Source organism: Aulonocara sp. 'chitande type north' Nkhata Bay, linkage group LG10 (assembly GCF_057382095.1).
Source record: "Aulonocara sp. 'chitande type north' Nkhata Bay isolate Kocher_YH1m ecotype deep benthic linkage group LG10, A_spYH_male_GT1.1, whole genome shotgun sequence".
Lineage (NCBI taxonomy): Eukaryota > Metazoa > Chordata > Actinopteri > Cichliformes > Cichlidae > Aulonocara > Aulonocara sp. 'chitande type north' Nkhata Bay.
In genome coordinates this window covers 32,771,035-32,789,460 of record NC_141353.1, presented here as the reverse complement: position 1 = coordinate 32,789,460, position 18,426 = coordinate 32,771,035, and the positions used below count along the sequence as shown (strand labels likewise).

Here is an 18,426-nt window from a genome sequence, read left to right as displayed (position 1 = left end):
ACTCTGTTGCTCGTGTGGGCTTCCTTTGTTTTCCACAGGGAAGTCTTTAGTGTTGTGCATTACAATGAGCTTCAACAGAACTTCCACAGAAATCCCAACAGGCTGCATTTAATTCATTCACAGGAAACTGTTTCTGGGTTTCATCTTCCTCTTCTCCTCCTTTTTCTTGTTCTTTTAAATCTCCACGATCTTTCATTATCTGCCGCACAATTATATCCTCTTATCCTCCCACATCGTCCCTGCGAAAAGAGCTAAACTTCGCCGAGCAAACGTATCTGTGAGTCATAAAAATAGGCCTTTCATTCGTTACCAGAATAGATAACTTACAGTAATCTAGCAGGACAGTTTAATGTACCAATGTGTGGGCGGTGATGTTTAATCAAGTGATGAACAAGAGGAACTGGCACTCACATGGTCTCATCGTTCTGAAACTCCAGCTTGCCGGACACCTCTTCGTAGTCCTCCCCTGCTTTGGCGGTCCCCTCGACAGTGTGGTAGGGCACAGCCACTTTTCCCCGTGCCCCGGATGTCCTGTGAACCTTCACCTGCATGTTGCCAACGCTCTCGCTGACCCTTGTGGAGTTGCTCTCAAACGTAAAGATGCCAGCGTGGTCGTCATCATAGATGGTGACGGTGGCGATGTGAGGATTGCCCAGTGCCGCCTTTGGAGGAACATGGGAGGGAAGGCCCACCATGCTGTTGCTGGAGGTGATGGAGCTCGGCTCCAGGACTGAGACCTCGGCTCTGTGCACGATGCGCGGGTTGCTGAGGCGTACGTAGAAGTGCTCGTCCTCTTCAAAAATGTCATCGTCGATCACGCCAACAGTGAACTCTTTGGTTGTCTCGCCAGGCTTGAAGACCAACGTGCCCTCAGCAAACTCGTAGTCTGAACCTGCATTGGCAGTCCCGTCCTCCGTCCGGTATTCCACCTGTGCAGGGAAAAAAAATTTCATCAAATATGTAGTGGCTGGAGTTGTAATAAAAATATTAATATTAATACTTTATGCCTCAGGCAGTTAAAGGTGATTTAAAATTGACCTTGAGCATTTGCAATCTCTGTGCTTTCCCCCCTCACCTTGACAGTGCAGCCACTTTCTCCTCCGTGCCGACTCACGGTCAGCTTTAGTGAGCCGCAGTTCTCAAAGCACTGATAATGAGAGTCTTCAAACTGCAGGTAGATAGTGTTAGGATCTTCCTCTTGCCCGCTGGCCTCGTGACAGCTCACCACCTTCCTGGCCTGGTCAGCTGCATGCTTTTTCAGGATGTTCCCCGCTCCGATCATCATGCGCGTAGCTTGAATGCGATAAAAGGCCCTGCTCTTCTGCTGCTGGACCAGCACTTGATAGTTGGCCATCTCGATGAGCTGCTCCATGTCCTTATCTGGGTGCCTCTGTTTTAGCTCTTTTAGAGTACGAGCCATCTCCCTGCGGGCCTCTTCTTCTTGATCTTGTTCCGCGCTCATCCCACCACTATCCTCCACGCCCTCCAGCATCCCATCCAGAGCCTCTTTGGGGTGAGTGTGAGAGTTCACACCCTGTCCATCCATCTCCAAGTCCATTTTAGTGAACATGGCATCTCCCTCTGACTCGATGATAATGCCGCGGGTCTTGTCGGCTCGGTAGCGCTTGTGGACGTACTTGTAGAAGAGCAGGCGGCGGTCTGCGATCCAGGCTTGCAGAACGCACAGGGGGAAGAAGAGGAAGGTCAGGACTGCTTCCCAGACTTGCACTTCTCCGGGGGAAAACACTGACAGGATGAGATACAGCCAGATGTAGGCGAATATGCTCCAGGCTGCGGTGACAAAAAACACCCGCAGGTGTTTTATCTTGCGGGTTTCATTTTCTGGCACCACATAGACACAGAGAGCAATGATGATGAACATGTTGAAAGCAGCACTGCCCACGATGGTGCTGGGACCCAGAGCTCCCGCTTCAAAGTTATGGCCGACCACTTCGATGACAGACAGCAGGATCTCTGGTGCCGAGGAGCCCAGGGCCATCAGGGTCAGGTTGGAGACCGTTTCATTCCAGATGCGCACAGTGGTTGTTGTTGTCTCACCATTAGGCTTCTTGATGGTGATCTCCTTTTCTTGAGAGGTGATGACCTCGATAGAAGACATGAACCGGTCGGCGATGATGGACATGCCCAGGAACATGTATATGAGAGCGGCAAAGTAAACAATGGCACGTGCCACCTTGTCACCCACTGCGGGGTTCTGGGGATTCCACATGGGCAGCACCACGCCCTCGGAGCAGTTGTCATCACTGGAGCAGTTGCCTGGGCTGCTGCCGATGTCATCATCCCTGCTGCCGTAGGAGAACCGGGTGACTCCCGGGAGGAGAACCAGCAGAAGAGAGATGAACATGCATGGGGTGGCAGGTGGAGAGCAGTTCAAGATACGCTTGTGTAGAAACATGATGGTGTGGTGATGCTTTGAGTCTTCTAATGCTAGAGATCAGTGCACGTGACATGTGAAGGTTCGCATGAACCTCTGAAAGACAGGAAAAAAAAAGAAATTTGCATGGTGGATGAGAAAGCCACATGTCAGATGTTCATTATTCAGTTATATTCTCAAAATAACCCCAATATGGCACCACAAAAGTGCTCTTTTGTATGCAAATGATGTGGGATCCATCAGTTTCGTTGGTCCGAGTTTAGAGAGCCAGAAATATTGGCACCTACTAATCGTTGAGTCACTGGTATTGAACTACCCTGTACGACTCCCACACATATAATGTGGTCATTCTGTGCTAAACCGCAGTGAAAATGTTACCCTTTGCACCTGTAGTATCGAGGGAAAAACTGACTCAGTCCACCCGGTACTGTCGAGTTAGATGGGAGTCCAAAAATAATATCCACTGGCAACGAGAATAACAAGAAAGGAGCAGTTGTTCCTAGGTAGCCCTACTGGTACATATATTATAGGATGATTTAAAGGAGGAACAGCTCTAGTGTCTAGAGAGTCCAACACACTTCTCAGGTCTAGTATGAAATATAAAGCTGGATGCCTGAGTGCAATTCAATCATCACCACCTTACCTAAAAGAATCCATTCCACATGCAGTAATTTATATTTGCCAACATAGTTTCTCTGATTAAGTCAGACAGAGCATGACAGGGTGGAGTGGGGTTGCAAAGCAGCATGCATATGCACAGCAACTCGTGGGCTGGCTGAAGCAGCTTTAATACCATGTGTTATATGAAATTAACCAGACTGACGCTTAGATGGGTATCAGCTGAGAAATCCACAGATGCGGGCTACCACTGAGATCAGCCAATCTGCCGTTCAGCTTAGTTTAATTTAGTTTAAAATTTTACATAAGCAATGGAAACGGCATCAGGGGACAAGTAAAAACAATTCCCCAGTGCCCCCCCCCCCCCCCCCCCCACCAGCAGTATCTTAATGGCCTGAATAGACATTTCAGGGAGTACTGTGCTAAACTCTTCAAAGGATTAACATCTGTGAAAAAAGAGGAGAGGGAAAGATGTCTAGTAATGTGTCTGGTGTTTTCTAATGAAAATTTAAAGACCATCCTTGTCTCAGAAATAGGTTGCACACCTACAGCAGAAGCAGTCTGGCAAAGCTGCATGTTTGGCACCTGCTCTCATTGACATGCAGCAGTGAAAGGCAGCATTCTCCAATCTGACCTGCATAACAGTAGAGCACGGTTTCGATCAAGGCTACATTTCAGGGTGAAGTGGTGCAGCACAGATGCAGGAATTAAGCCGTCAGTTTTTTTTCTTTCTTTCTGCTGTTAGCTCATAAATAAGTGACTAACAGATTGTATTTGTACAACAGCAACAGCAACAGCCCGACACCTGTCTGCTGATCAGATTGAGCGAGTGAGATCAGCACCATGGACAGCGACTCCTGCAACAGGCAGCTCCAATCAGGGACAATGAAACAGTCTTTTTTTCGGACTGAATGAAATATCCCTCATTACTGTTATGTGAAATCACATATTGATATCATCACTGATTCCTTCACTTTCGAAAGCAGATTTAATTAATACGTTGCTTTCATCTGGCACACAATCCTGCACAAATTTTGAGTGGGTGATGTTTCTATGGCAAAAGCAAGATCTCCGACTGGTGGAAATGCAGGAAAACTATAGAGAAAAAATGTCTCTTTCTGTTCTGTGCAGTATTTAGTGATATGTTTTCCTCACTAAAGTCGCCAGGCAGCAACAAGTAAATGAGATACTGAAGCACATTATTCATTTCCCCTTAAGAATACAGATGTTTTAATTTTTTAGTCAACACAAGCACACACTCTGAAATCTCCTCACCTTCGTCACATTACATCTATTCAAAGTGTGCAAGTATCCAGTGCAAAACTACAGTTCTCTGATCTGCTGATTTCTAACATGTTTGCAATTAAAAGCCCGAGTGCAACATGAAGACTTTACCAACTACTGGCAAACCCAGCATGATGCCACTTTCCATCTAACAGAGTTACTAACCTTCAATAATTCTATAATTATCCAAGCCTTTAAAAAAAAAGCAGACCCAAATTAAATTAATCCTCAAACATGTTCTTGTTTGCTAAGCAAAGGTCCAGGGTTGGCAAGTAAACACATAATGACTCACACTTTGATGCCTGCACTTGTTTTGTGTGTAAGCGTGTGCGCTTTTCAAATGGTGGCACACTCAGTTTGTATTGAGACGCCTCATAAATGTCATCTCTGCTATTTAGGGAAGGAAAAGTCATTAGAATTCATAAACAAAAGGAAAACAGAACAGAAACATGGAAGAAAATGAAAAGAAACCGGAGTTTCTCGAGATGTTGTTTTGAGCTCAAAGCACACTCATCAGTCTAAGCACTAAGACAAGTGTTACTGGATTTACATGCAGCTGTTAGTCTAAGAGTCTAGTATAATGGGGGGCAAGAAAAATTCTCATGCAGGGGCTTGCTTAGTTTCTTTTCTTTCTTTTCTTTCTTTCTTTTTTTTTTTGTTTAGCTTATAGTTATAGTTCCTATTTTAAACATTGTGAGAAACTATATTACTCACCTGGATGCAGCTGTCAGTGAGTCAACCCAGAGTGGAAGTTCTAGCCTCAGGAGATGAACTTATCTTTCATGCTGCTCTGTGGAAATACAGCTTATCTTAAACGAGCATACCACAAAGTCCGTTTTTAAAACCATCATGAAAGTAACGAGTGTTCCACATCGGAGAATTTTGAGAAGCTTTAAAAAAAAAAGAAAAAAAAAGCCATAAATGTGAGCCAGTAGCAGCACAAAAACACAAAACACCGCTGTTGCAGATTCGAAACAATTCAAAACGCTAAGTTAGAAACAGATTCTGAGACGGCTAGGTAAGTGATATTACAGAGGTAGAATAAAAAGGGAAAAAGAAAAAAAGATAGAGCCTATTAAATGATCAGTACGCTGAGCATGAGGGACAAACAGACCGGTCCATTTGGTGCGCACAGCTGCCCCACTGATACTCACGGAAAGCCCAGAATCTCAGTTGGATCCTGGTCACAGCGTGGCTACCCTGCACCAGTTCAACAGAGGAAGACACCCCGTGTGCCATTCACACGGCAGGCTGGTGTAATGGTGTTGGCTTGTTGCTGGTGTCTTGGAAATGACGCGTAGTTTTCCCCGGTGCTTGTTTTCTTTCTCTCTCCTTTTTCTTTGACAAGTACCCTACCTCAGCAAACTTAACACAGCCGGAATAGTTCCCCTCATTAAATTCCCATTGTTCCACCACCGCGACACCCTCCGCAAAGCTAAGTAAATTATTCAAAAACCACAAGGCGCTTTCAGCTTTATCCTTTCCTGACTGCGTGTTGATGCGTAAAATAATAAATTAAATTACACCAGTCCAAAAAAAACAACAACAAAATCTTAGAAAGTATTAATTTAAAAAAGAGAGAATTTAATTGTATTTTCTATTTCCGAAAAATAAACTGAGTGCAAAAAATTCCCTCGCTCTTCTGCCTGAGCTGGATAACGCAAGGAACCAAACAGGGCTGCACATGAGAGTGGGCGTGAATGAATGGTGAAGGATTGAGAGGACGCAAACCACACAGTACGCGGATCAGGACAAGATGGATATCAAGCAGAGGGATGGTGGCACACAAGAAAGAGGAGTGTGAGTGTGGTGTGGAATGGAAGTCTTGTCTTACTCTCGCGGTGGGCAGCACTGGCACAAGAAACGACGAGCGAGAAAGGGAAAACAGTAACACTGCAGAAACAGGGGAGGGGAGACGTTCAGAAGCAGCGCTACACGCACGGCTGGTCCTCCTGACTGCGCATCAGGAGACCAGGATTAATGATCATTTCCATCAGAAACCCTTTAGAATGTTTGCTCATTATCTTGGTTGCCCATCAGCACAAAAAAACCTGCTGTAAGCTAGAAGATAGAGAGCTGATCTTCGTTTTTGACACTCCGAAATCCCAGATGTATCTGCCCGTACGCCTGCTGTGGGCTGCCGTTGTTGTAGTCTGGATGGTTACTTAGAGACAAAAAAAGAAGAAGAAAAAAAGCACATAGTCTCAATAGTTTTTCTTCTGACATGTGAATTTAGCCTAACATCACTTTAAAAGATGGGAGCCATGTGGTTGATCTACTGTTGGGGGAAGACAAAACAAAGTAAATTAGACTTTCATTTGAGAGAAATAAGACACCACCATCTCATGTTGCTTCTATCTGGTCAACAAATCTAAATCCTAGAGAGAGAAAACTGAGTGCTTTGTCATTGTGATCTGTACCACCACTGGGCCAAAGAACATGACGGGCTTTGGTGTGGTGCCAGGGTAAAAGCCAGCAATTTTAAAGCTTAATGTGTGGAAGATGATATTTTGTGTTTCTCTGGACACTCTGCCACAGTGATGGGCTTATTCTGTCAGGTTTGGGTTTCATAAGAAACTGGAAACAGGGCATTTAGCAGCCAAGGATGATTATGTTTCATAAAAAGTATATTTTGGGTTTTTTTTAACCATTACTAATCCTAGCCGTGTTTAAAGCGGTTCTGTTATGCTTTTCCTTTCCTATCATGTGTATACTGTTAAAATGATGGAAGCTCACATTACACAATGAGAAAATAAGTTAAAAATAAGGATGTCGCTTTCTGGGCAAGAAATCCCTGTGAGGAGCGGCTCAGTCTAAATCTCTAAATCTTCAGATGATTTTTTTTAAATACATGTGGCTACTTGTGTGAGAGAGAAAAACATATACCTATGTACTCACCGGGTATTCAGGTAAAACTGTTCAACAGATTTTTAAGAAAAATACCTGATCTGCCAATCACATGGCATCAGTTCAATCCATTTAGATGTGTAGACATGGTCAAGATGACCTGCTGAAGTTCAAACCAAGCATCAGAGGTGATTTAAGTGACTTTGACTATTGGTGCCAGACAGGCTAGTATGAATCTTTCAGAAATTGCTGGTCTCCTGGGATTTTTCCCACACAACCATCTGGAAGGTTTACAGAGAGTGGTCCAAAAGAAGGATATATCCAGTGAGCAGCAGTTCTTTGAGTGGTCAGAGAGAGAATGGAGACACTCATTCCAACCAACGTATACAGCAGAGCATCTCTGAACTCACAACGCCAAGACCCACTTATGTCAAGCAAGAACAGAAAACTGAAGCTACAAAGAAGCTTCTCACAGGCTTACCAGAAGATTGGAAAAACATTGTCTGGTCTGATGAATCTTGGTTTCTGCTGCAACAGATGGTAGGGTCAGTATTTGAAATCATATGAAAGCTTGATTTGTATCAACAGTTAGATACAAGTTAGACACTTTTGGGATCTGGGTACCAACTGAGTATCGTTTAAAAGTCAAAGCCTAGCTGACTATTGTTGCTGATATCTATGCCTATCTTACCTATCTTTTGATGGCTTCTTCAAGTAGGATAACATGCTGTGACACAAAGTTCAAAACTCATCTGAAATTGATTTCTTCAACATGACAATGAATTAAGTGTACTTGGGATGTCTCCACATTCACCAAATCTCAACAGAACGCCTTTGCGATGGAAGGATTCAGAATTCGTCACGGTGCAGAAACAGCATTAGTCAAGGTTAATAATGACCGTCTTACAGTGTACTCATCTCTGTGCTTGTCCTGTTAGACCTCCATGCAGCATTTGTTAACACTGATCACAATATTTTACTGCACTCCATTACAGTTGTTTGAATCGTATCCATCTAATACATTTCTGTTTGTTCATTTCATGCAGAGTCCTCTTCACATGCTAAGATTAATAGATTAATTAATAATGGAGTTCCACAGGGTTCTGTGCTAGGACCAGTTCTGTTTACATTATACATGTTCCCCTTAGGCAGTATCATTAGAAGGCATAGCATACATTTTTACTGCTTTGTAAATGGTGTCCAGCTTTATCTTTCCATGAAGCTAGATGACACATATGAACTAGTTAAACTACAGGCATGTTTCAAAGGCATATGTATAAATAAAATAAAATAAAACAAAGTTAAATTAAATTGGTGGAACAGGATATTCTCATGTGTGATGCTATCGTGCCAATATGGAGAAAAATCTCTGAGGAATCTTTCTGGCACCTTGTTGACTTTATGTAGACTTAAAGAATAAAACCGGCTTATAATAATATTTTAATTTAATAAATAAAACCTTCTGATTGCAGGGGCCAGCCAATCAGAAGAAGGTTAAGTTAAAGTTTAGGGGAAGGCCCTAAATTAACTTGTTTAAGACAGTGAAACTCAGGCACAGGCCTACTTCAAATAAATCAGGATGATTTTCAAAGATGAATCAAGCAAAGCTAATAGAATGCAGTAATAAAAATATGGTGCTGAAGATGAGCCTTAAAGATCTACTTTGAGGACAGCTGTTCCATTCTTAATGTACAAATGCTAGCATGTGTAAGGGTCATAGCTCACTTTATTTAATTTATAGCATACTAGCTTGCTTCACTTCAAATTATACAGGTGAGGTATTCAGTCATTAACCTACCTGTCTGGTGAGCACCAGCATCAGTAATCAAGCATGTCAATCAATGCCTGTATCTGAGGTACTGCCACCTCCACAGCAACTCAGCGGAAACCTAAAAACACAGCTTTCATTTGAATAACATTCATTTACTCTTCACTGGTGAATGATTGCTTGCGATGATCATGGAATGGAGGCTTGAAGGGGTGATTACAGGAAACCTTGGAGAGAAATAAAAGAGATTAGACAGTGAGTGGTGGGCAGAAAACACCAAAGAAGGGAAACAACCCAAATACCATGTGGCTTCTCTTCCTGGAAAGAGGAATCAGTTTAAAACACCTTGCTGATGACAGTGGAAAGGTTGCACGGTCAGCTGCAGAGACATCTCTCTTTAAAAAGTCACTTAAGACACCCATATTTAATCCATCACACCCTGCATATTTCCTGTAAAACATGTCTGCCTATGTCAACACTGACCTTGAACTAAAGAGAAATTCTAATTACTCATGAAGTGGTGAAGGCTCCAGTTTATGACATACACATTTGTGATGTTTAAGTGGCAAGAGAAATTTTACTTAACTACAGAAGGCTGAGGGCAGCCATTTATATGTCTTTGAATGCACCTCTTTTTTTAATAAAAAGAGGAAGCAGTGTATTCAAACACAAATAATCGCATTACACACAAGCCTGGATAAGAATGCCTAAATGGGATCTTTAAATTGAAAACACTGACCTACTCTAAGAACAACACACTGCTCTCCCTTTTGCCTTGGCAGAACAAATCTTATGAAATACTGAATCGCAACATTGTATCCAGTTTATTCATTCATTGTAGGTGGGAGCAGATGGTGATGTATGCGCCTTCAGAGAAAAAGGTGTTGCTCAGACAAAACCGTGACTCTGATGCAAATGATACTGCTGCTTTCCCCTGAAAGCACACACATATATACTATTACATTCTTCAACGTGTTCAGATTAGCTGGTATGCTTGTCACATTTCGGTTAGCTTGAGTAATGTCGCTGTTGTTCAGCACCATGGACAGAGCCTCTTTTGATACACTATATGTGCCAAAAGTATTCGCTGGTGTGGCTTCACACACATATGAACTTGAGTGACAGCCCATTCTTAATCCCCATATTTTTAAATAAAATGTGGGCCCACCCTATGCAGCTATAACAGCTTCAACTCTTCTGGGAAGGCTTTCCACAATGTTTGCAAATGTGTTTATGGGAATTTTTGACCACTGTTTCAAAAGCGCATTGTGAGGTCAGACACTGTGGTTGTACGGGAAGCCTGACCTGGCTTGGCTCCACTCTAATTCATCCCAAAGGTCTTCTATCGGGCTGAGGTCAAATATGCTTTTGTTGAAATATGTATTATAAGATCATAGTTAAATGTTGCTTTACAGGAATAGATTTTACAAAGAGGTGTCTTTCCTATTTAACTATTAAGCTGCATCCCACAATTTATAGCAGGGTGTTTAGAAACAACTCTTAATATAATGCAGCGATTGCACGGCTAAAATATAGAATTGAAGGAACTCTGGTTTGACACTGAGACGGATAATAATAATAATAAAAGAACATCAAAACCACAGGCATTAATGGACTAGATAGCATGAAAGAATGTCTGCTTTCTTGCCCTTTAATAATGTGGGTGTGCTTCTGTGATTAAAATCAAGGTAACATTTCACAATACAACATGCAACTAAGGGTGTGACTTCCCTAAAGTGACAAACACAATAATTTAAATGTATCACAGTCTGCACACCAACATTTTTGCATGGTTACAATGTGAGAAAGAGGTGGTTATAGTACGTTCTAATACAACCAACATTCATAATAGTAATGTGTAGGAGGGGGGTAAGGATACTCTATAATATAGTCCAAACCCCATAATGATACAGTTTCTCTTAAAGTATAACCTGCTCCTGACAACTCTCTTTTATTATGCCATAACTAGATTTTAAGTATCAGTAAGTATTTTCAGTATTAAAGACATGGAGCCTAAATTTAAAAAAAGATGAGGTAAATATTTGGAAATGAATTATGATGCATTATGATGTGCACCCCCCCCCCCCCCCCCCAAAAAAAAAAGAAAAAAAAATCAACCCTAAATTAGAGCTAGCTCAGGCATTATCTGTTGCTTGGCAAAGGATTCCCCATTGTCTTCATTAGTGAGAACCTGGATTTAAAGGATACTTGGAAGATTTTCTTTCTGCTCAATAAAGCTTAAAACGCATAATAATATTGTCATAACTCACCTAATTTTTTTGCATCTGTACAGGTTCTTTTTCTCACCTGCAGCAAGGTGCAAAGAAATATCATTGACAAGGGAGAGCAGTTGGTCCTTTTTTAATTTACTTTAATTTATTTTTCTTTTAACAATATTAATTCATTTTATTGTTTTTAATGATAGGTGAATAAATAAGTGAATCAAACTGAGTCTCACAGATGATTTGCATACGACGGGACTGGTCCACACCACTGGTGTCCAGCATCATTTACTCTGTCCCACTGTGGCCAGCCAAAGCAGTGCCCTAGTTGTCCAACAGCCCCACCAATCAACTTAAATAGGTGGCCCAGACAGGCCAATAATGTAAAAGAAGTGATTGATAGCCGAATAATAACAATAGTCTGTGTTTCTTAATAGTCAGACTGGTTGGAAATACAAGACAGAAAAACACAGTTAAAGGAAAAACAGTAAAATCTCACTGAGTAATAAAGTAATATCTCTCCCTTCTCCAATTCCCTTCTCAACAGTAGTGTATCATTATCCTCATGGAAAAGATTTCTTATATCTTAGCATCCAATAACTGTTGCAGCATTTAAACCCCAGTTTCCTGATATGATGCAAAAGACATTCATGTTATTGTAGAAGGGAGTTATGGTTTAGAGAGCAGATACAGTATCTTGAGTTATTTCCACTCATGTGCCCTGTGGCCATGGACTATTGCAAGATGATTATGGTTAAAATGCAAAAGTGTTTATTCATAAGGTCTCCTTGTAGCAGTTATCATTTTACTGGTAAGTGCTTGGATGCTTATGTATTTGTGAGTTTCTCATTTCCAGTGCTGAGCTTGGATTTGAGAAACAGACGCCCTCTCTGCTTTTAAAGTGCGTCTTAAAACTTTTCTGTTTGCTAAAGCATATAGTTATAGTTGGATCAGGTGACCCTGAATGCTCTCTTAGTTACGCTGAATTGGGCCAGGCTGAAAGGGGCTTCCCATGATGCACCAAGTGTTTCTTCTTCACTCACATTTTTCACTCTCCATGTGTTTATACACCACTCTGCATTTAATCAGGAGTCACTCATCTCTGGTTCTTTTCCACAGCGTGTCTTTTGTCCTGTCTTCCTCCCCTCAACCCCAACTGGTAGCAAAAGATGGCTGCTTCTCCCTAAGCCTGGTTCTGGTGGAGGCTTCTTCCTGTTAAAAGAGAGTTTTTCTTTCCCACTGTTGCCATGATTGTTTTTTCACTTTCTAATATAAAACATCTTGAGGCATCTCAACATCCCTGGCTCTCTGGGTCTCTTCCACAGCATGTCTTTCATCCTGTCTTCCTTCTCTCACCCAACCGGCCGCAGCTTATGGCCCCGCCCCTCCCTGAGCCTGGTTCTGCCGGAGGTTTCTTCCTGTTAAAAGGGAGTTTTTCCTTCCCACTGTCGCCAAAGTGCTTGCTGATAGGGGGTCATATGATTGTTGTTTTTTTTTCTCTGAATGTATTATTGTAGGGTCTACCTTACAATATAAAGCACCTTGAGGCGACAGTTGTTGTGATTTGGTGCTGTACAAATACAATTGAACTGACTTGAATCCTTGTGTCAGTATATGCTGCTGCTTTGAAGGCTGCTGCTTTGCTCGTTGTGCTCTATGGAAAAGGTAAAGGGAAGGGGATTCCTGAGACAATAAAAGCACAAAGTAATTACAAGAATAGCAATAGGTGGCTTACAAGTCAATGCATCTGTCTTAGTTTTACATGGAGACATAACTTTATCCCCTCAAAGAAAGACACAAAATATCAAAAATCTTCCAAACCCTACAGAAGACAATAAAGCTTGCATTGTTTTCTCTGTGATGACATCTTGGACTAGTTATCTGTCCAGGGTGTTCTCTGCTGCTCACTCCACGACAGCTAGAAAATGCTTCTGTCCTGCTGTAATCCTGATTTCAATAAGGAAAATAAATGGACGCATGGACAGACGGATGGATGGGGTGTATTCTTTGAAGGACAGGCTTTTATTCCAGATTAGTAATTACAGCGGTGTTTAAAACAAAAAGAATTGGATTGTGAAATATGAGACACGTGTTTCACATTAAACAACATCTCCCAAATCATCTTTGTACACTTCTTCTCAAATCAACACTCTCAGGATGATCAGAACAACAAAGGGCACAAAACATTTGATTATAGCAAAGAGACTAAAAAGCAACCTTCCAGGGTTTGTTTCAGTTGCTATAGCAACTGTTGCTGCTCCTGTGTATCCATGGATGTTAAAGACGTTTTTCATCACGGTGGTCATGCTGAGCGATTTAATTTTTTTGGCAGACACTTGTAAATTGTTTTCAACTTGTATTGAGTGTATTAAAAATGTGATAATATCCGCATCAACTGTCACTGTTGCTTTTACTGTACCTATCACAGCCAACCCCACAAAAAGTTTCTTGTATTTGACACACACACACACAAAACAGCTTAGCATTTCCCGGAGACTTACAAATCCATCATATTGTTACATATGCACGTTTTTGTCCAGCATGAAGGGTTAAAAATGCATTTTAATCACTGTGCTGCACAGAGTCTTGTCAGGATTTTATGTTGTCTTCTATACAAGAACCTCCTTGAGCTTTTCCACTGGCAGCTTTGATGCCCAAGACAGCTTCCTGACAGCAGCATGAAGCTGTTTTGTGTTGCAAACTAACAACAAATGTACCACTTAGCTGTGGTAAGGTCAAATATATGCGTTAGGATTGTAAAGTGTATGTACGACTCTCCGACTTCCTGGCAGTTGACTCTGATTGTTTTTTCTGCTTACAGCAATCAATAAAACTGACATTTTATTTGGGACCAGAGGTCAGAAGGTCATGAGTCTTGATTTACGGCATATCAATAGCTGATGATTTCCTCACTCTTTAGTACTCTCGGGATGTTCTTTTACATCACCTCACTAAACACCTTCGACATCATTGTGCTGAAACAACTGAGACCAGTTTGTGCCATGATACTCCCCGAGGTCATGTGACCGGGGATAATGAGCTAATAAAGCATGCACATCTCTAAATTCAGGGGCGGACTGAACTGCTTGATTTGTTTTCTCTGATTTCTCAGCGAGGTTGCTTTCTCTCCCTGAGACTACCAAGCATGGATTCCTCAAATGTACAGCAAACACAAAGTTGCAGGACTGCAGAATTCACTTTAGGGTTCTTTATTTAGCTCCACATCATTAGTCATCTCAGGGCACTTATATAGTCAGGTTACGAATTCTGCTTTAGTGAGTCATTCCTAAGTCAATACTGCTGTTAGGCACCTAATGCGACCATCTGTTGCTGCCTCTGCCTCTCATATGTTGCCATCTTGTGGACAATTTAAAATCTGCCAGTCCTCATTTGTATTAATGCACCGAGTTAAAACATTAAAATGGTCTGAGGAAGGCTAAATGAATGACAGTGTTAGTATATGATAATAAGAAAACAACACCACCAACAACACATTTTTTATACATTTGGACATTTGATATATTTATACTTGTATGTATGTTTATTGTAGAGTCTGATGGTGAATAAAAGCACTGATGTGCACTGTCTGGTGTAAGTTCTGACTGACAATAAAGTGGCTATTCTAGTCTGTTCTATTCTATTCTGTTCTATTCTTCTTGTGTCTGCGTTCATTACATTTACATTACCATAATGAGGGGAAATAATACTCATAAATGTGGTTGACTTATATAATTAATTTCTTTCTTTCTTTTAAGATTTATTAATGGGCATTTTGTTGCTGGGTAGGACTGTGAAGCAAAAACAAAAGAAGGGAACGACAGCAGGCAGCATGAACTGTACAATGCCCTGTGGCACGTGGCTTTCCTGCTCAACCTTGTGCGTTAAAGCATAGCTGATTTATTTCCTCTGTATTTGCTTGCCATTTGGAATTATATTAGATTTACATATAACAATTTGACAGACTACTGTCCTGTAGAGCTAAAAAATCAGGGGTGTCAAACTCCAGTCCTCGAGGGCCAGTATCCTGCTTGTTTTTGAGATATCCTTGCCCTACCTGCTGCTGATTACCTGGATCAGGTGTGCTTTGCCAATAAGAAGTTACAAGGGCAGGTTAGTTGGAAAACAAGCAGGACAGTGGCCCTCGAGGCCTGGAGTTCAACACCTGTGTAATAAATGAATAAATAAATACATGAAATTTACTGGCATGGAATCTGCAGCCTGATCAAACAATTAGACTCAATGTGCTAATTACAATCAGCAAAGTTTTTAGTTTCAGGCAAAATCCTGAATGAATCCAGGTCCCTGAATGATTCTCACTTTTATTTTCATGATAGTTTGGTCCAGCCTTCCTGCTGAGCAGCTCAAATAAGGGAGCAAGTGTAGAATTTTTGCATTTTTAATGAGCAAAGGGTGCTCACACCAAATACTAATTAGTTTTTTGTTTTGTCTAACTCACAATAAAAAATACAAATCACGGCATTGAAAGCATCCTCCATTCAAATAGTTTTTCAATAAGCACCTAAAGCTTTTGTCCCCAATATCCATTTTGGTTATTCCTTCTCTTTTCCTTCTATCTGTTATTAGATGCTCAATATCAATATCATGCCAATAAGGCACATGCGATAAACCGTAAATAGTTATGTATCTGTTCTTTTTCATTCCTTTGCACATGTGTGTGGGTACTCTTGTGATGCTTTTGGGACCATGCACATACATGAGGTGCTGCAGTCACTGATTACTGCCACTAGTGGGAAGCCTAAAGCCACTAATAAGATAAGAGCAAGTCTTTCATGGTTTAAATGATTTTGCTTGTGCTGCAAGATCTGGATTCTGTTCAAGCTTGTTTTTGAAAAACGTGTCAAATAAAAACCCACGAAAACATCAATACATACAGACAGGCAGAGAGGGTAAAAAAGACAAGCCCTTCAAATCTGACCTTTATTTTGACACAGGTTAGTCGGTGACACCAAAGCCAAGTGGTGGCCTTAGAGTTCTGTGAGGTGAAAAAATATGGGGCTTGTTTTCCTTTTACCATAGACGTACACCCACAGTACATTAAATACGCTTTCCTGCATTTATACATACATGCAAATATAGATGTAATACCAGCCTTAAGATCAAGTGAGGTCATTTTAATCAGAGAAACTCAGGAAATGTTCACTCTGAGGGCCAGAGGACTAACCTTTTTGGACTTTGTCCTATGGTTTCTGGGCCAGAAACACTCATTTCATGCTATGAGTTCTGAGCTACTGGCTCAAGATGGAGCCAAAACCTCATTTGGCAGCCTTTAGGACCTGTGGCATTTAACTGGAGCTCATATCCAGTGTGACCTCCATCAGTCTTTCAACACAAAAACACTCAAAGGATGCTGATTGTGAATTGAACAAGCGAACTGTGTGAGATATCTGTGATACTTTTTTATTGATTTTTCACTGTGCTCCCTGGTTTACCAAAATAAATGACATCGGGATAAGGAGGCTGAAGGACAGAAAGTAATTTTGATTAAAAATAACATCTTGACACAGTTTGATCAGACTGCAGGGAACCCCCACTGCCGACAACACAGTAACCCAAAATAGACCAGCAACCTCTGCTTTCCTCGGCTGTCAGATGGCTAGCACACTTACCCAGACTGGCAAAAAACAAACAAACAGCAACAACAAAACACCTCTAACCTTTTAAACAAACCATCATCCAACTCCAATTTGCGAATCTGTGGTGTGTCAGTGTCAGTCATTGCAATACGCTCTTAAAGATCTGTTTTTGTTTGTTTTTTTTAAATTAAGATTGGGCTGAGAAGCAGCTGTTAGTGTCTTTATGAGCTAACCGGATCTGGAGATGCTCACAAAGCACTGATCAATGTGTCACCCAATGTGATAAAGTTACACAGCCAAATGGAACTATAGTTTTATGGAAGATGAACAAGAATATCAGTCTGAGTGTTTTCTCTAACAGAAAATGTTACAACAGAAATGTTGCAGGATTGAAATCTATGTAATGACTTTTCTTCATTCTTTCCTTACGATCAGAAATAACAGACATTTACAATACCTCTTAATATTTAGGCTGTACTTATTATTAATGAAGCATAACAATAATATCAGCATGAAAGCAATGTAACCACTGCTGTATATCTTGCAGTACAGAAACATGGAAAGTAATAAACAGAGCGCGTCTGGTTATTGCAGTAATAAGAGAATCTCTATTATAACAACAATAAAATTAAATGTGATTTGTCTGAGTAATGAAAACTGGTTGATTTGAATAGTTAAAAAGAAAACTCTGCCATTTCAGTTGTCAGTGTGACTGAACATTTACAGTATACTGTAAAATGTTGTGGCACATACATTTTGTGATAAAATGTCTGTTCTGTTCTGGGGGTTTTTTTCTTTAGAAAAAAAAGAAGAAGAGTGTTTTTAATTTTAATGTCGGTTGGTGCCAGATGGGCGGGTCTGAGTATTTCAGAAACTGCTGATCTACTGAGATTTTTCCACACAACTGTAACTAGGATTTACAGAGGATGGTCTGAAAAAGAGAAAATATCTTGCTGATGTCAGAGAAGAACAACCAGATTGCTTCAGGCTGATAGGAAGGTGACAGCAACTCACATTAAGCACTCGTTTGGGGAGGCTGTGGCTCAGGTTTTATGAATGAATGTTAGTGGATCAATCCCTGACTCCTTGAGCTACTGAACTTCAAGTTACCCCCAAGCACCTGTGAGAGTGTATGAATGTTAGGCTGTATGAATTGAATGCGTGAATGTGACTTGTAGTAGAAAGTACTTTAAGTGTTCAACAGAGTAGAAAGGTGCTAAATACATTATATTGCCAAAATTATTCCCTCACCCATCCAAATCCCTGAATTCAGGTGTTCCAATCCCTCCCATGGCCACAGGTGTATGAACTCAAGCACGTAGGCATGCAGACTACTTCAAAAAACATTTATTAAAGAACGGGTCGCTCTCAGGAGCTCAGTGAATGTCAGCATGGTACCGTGGTAGGACGCCACCTGTGCAACAGGTCCAGTCATGAACTTTCCTCACTACGAAATATTCCACAGTCAAAAATCTAATTGGAAGTGATTGGGAATGACAGCAACTCAGCCATGAAGTGGTAGCCAATGTAAAATCCCAGAGTGGAGTCAGTGGATGATGAGGTCACAAACTTTCTGTAGGGTCAGTCGGTACAGACCATCAAACTTCTTGTGGCCTTCAGATTAGTTCAAGAACAGTGCACAGAGAGCTTCATGGAATGGAGATGCATGCCTGAGCAGCTCCATTCATTCAAGTCTTA

At 41.2% G+C, this 18,426-nt stretch overlaps 1 protein-coding gene across 2 annotated transcripts in view; it reads right to left on the bottom strand.

Annotated features, from left to right (window-relative positions):
* The window catches only part of slc8a4a (solute carrier family 8 member 4a), a 29,651-nt gene extending 23,349 nt beyond the window's left edge, over window positions 1–6,302 (bottom strand). The window contains exons 1-4 of one of the 2 annotated variants that reach the window (XM_086309566.1): window positions 5,452–6,302; window positions 5,012–5,087; window positions 1,076–2,491; window positions 412–929 (exon numbers count right to left, since the gene is read on the bottom strand). In XM_086309566.1, coding sequence (XP_086165692.1) covers window positions 412–929; window positions 1,076–2,416 — 1,859 coding nt within the window. In that variant the 5' untranslated portion in view covers window positions 2,417–2,491; window positions 5,012–5,087; window positions 5,452–6,302. The remainder of the gene's footprint in view (window positions 1–411; window positions 930–1,075; window positions 2,492–5,011; window positions 5,088–5,451) is intronic. The other variant, XM_086309567.1, reaches the window with a different exon arrangement.
* Window positions 6,303–18,426: the final 12,124 nt, after the last annotated feature.